A 1,758-nucleotide genomic window follows, 5' to 3' on the forward strand; every position below is an offset into this window, starting at 1 on the left:
GAGCAGTCCAACACATAAAGGTGGAACCTGAGGTCTGATACCATATTAAGATTGAGACTTAGACCTAATTCAACCCAATATATATATATATATATATATATATATATATATATATATATATATATATATAAAATCCTGCACCGTACTTTCTGTTAGAGATGAAATCAAATCACTTTCAACAGTACAATATAATTTAGCGGCAGTGTCAGATATATTTGTTCATAATAATTCCTGACAACATATATAGAGGCTTTCTTTCAAATTGTTTAACAAGTAAAAATTTCAGAAAAATATATAAGTTGTTCTTGTAAATAAAATATAATATAATCCCATAAATCAACTAGTTAATTGATTTCTGGTAGCAAATCCTATAAATTAAATCAACTACCCGTCTCCAATAATCGTTAGTCGACCGATTAATGCGATTACATGCATTGTCGTGTTTAGACGTTCCGGACGACCTTGAACAAGAACTGTTTGATCTGGGCAGCATTCGGGAACGTCCCACCATGAATGACCTAAACAATTTTCCGTTAAAATTATTTGACTTCGAATTATAACATATTGAAGCATACGATCAATTTGTCGATACTCAGACAGACTAGCGTGTACCTCCAGAAATGTAGTAACAAGAACAGCTCCTTTGGATGTGGTAATGCTGGTATCAATAAGATCGAATCCGAGCATAGCCATGGCTTCGATCACTTTAGTAAGCCCGCCTCTCTTCTTCTTCTCGAAAATCATCTTTATCCATAGCCTTCCTCCATCGACGTGGATCACCTCAACTTCAGGTTGCTGCAACGATTTAAAAAAAATACTTTCAAATTATCTGATGATCAAGAGTCGTAAATATAATGTTCGAAAATTTACGACAATTAACCCGAAATGAGAGTCATACAGTTATCCCCCAATTCTTCATCTCTCTTTCAGTATTGCTAGTCTCCCCATGTTTCATGTTCTCTCCTTTTACACAAGTTTCCTGGTCCATTTGGAGTAGTTGGTCGCTGAGATCTTCAACACATTTTTTCAAGTCTTCGATGTAAGCGATTGCATCAGTGATTATGGTTGCTTTATTCATCTAAATCAACAGAAAAAAAGTTTATAGTCAGTAAATCATGTCTATATATATATATATACTGATAATTAATATGTATTTTCATGATAGAAAATCTTGCCTTGGTGATGACGGGGACTAAAGATCGTAGCTCTAGTTGACGATCACTGAGTTTCTTACGGCGCCGCCTCTCGGCTTCGAGGTTCTTGGATTTGAATTTCCGGTCATCTACTTGATGAGTAGATGGATTTCTTGACAATGTCTTTGCTTGTTCCATTGGAGATGAAGAAATGGATTGGGAGAGGAGGGCTTCGTTATATATACGCATTTTTCACAAGATTTTTAACGGTCTTGATTTGAAGAGAGGTGGGAATCTTCTTGTTGCAGTTGGTTAAGCATCCAGTCAACATATCAGTGCAGCTTTGGGAGTTGGGAGGCATCTTTTAGCATGCATGAGAGATACAAAAGCCTGTTTTATTTATAAAAAGATATTTTTATTTCAGATGTTATGTCAATAACATATATAAAATTATTTTAATGTAACATTATTTTTTTTTTATATTAAAAAATCAGCTTTATTATCAAAATATTATAATAAAATTGTAAAAAAGAAAATGTTTAAGCCAACGGAGTAATTATGTTGAGAAATATAAAAGAAGGTAAAATGTATTTTTGGGTAATTATTGAAATGAGGAAGGAAAACT

General features: G+C 33.5%; 1 protein-coding gene across 1 annotated transcript; it reads right to left on the reverse strand.

Annotated features, from left to right (window-relative positions):
- Window positions 1-443: 443 nt before the first annotated feature.
- On the reverse strand, window positions 444-1,274 carry LOC140837864 (transcription factor DYT1). Its single transcript, XM_073203954.1, has 4 exons — window positions 1,176-1,274; window positions 899-1,078; window positions 613-795; window positions 444-518 (listed from the first exon to the last, which is right to left on the reverse strand). The coding sequence occupies exons 2-4, from the start codon at window positions 1,076-1,078 to the stop codon at window positions 444-446; spliced, it is 438 nt and encodes a 145-aa protein (XP_073060055.1). The 5' UTR covers window positions 1,176-1,274.
- Window positions 1,275-1,758: the final 484 nt, after the last annotated feature.

Source organism: Primulina eburnea, chromosome 8 (genome assembly GCF_022965805.1).
Source record: "Primulina eburnea isolate SZY01 chromosome 8, ASM2296580v1, whole genome shotgun sequence".
Taxonomy (NCBI): Eukaryota; Viridiplantae; Streptophyta; class Magnoliopsida; order Lamiales; family Gesneriaceae; genus Primulina; species Primulina eburnea.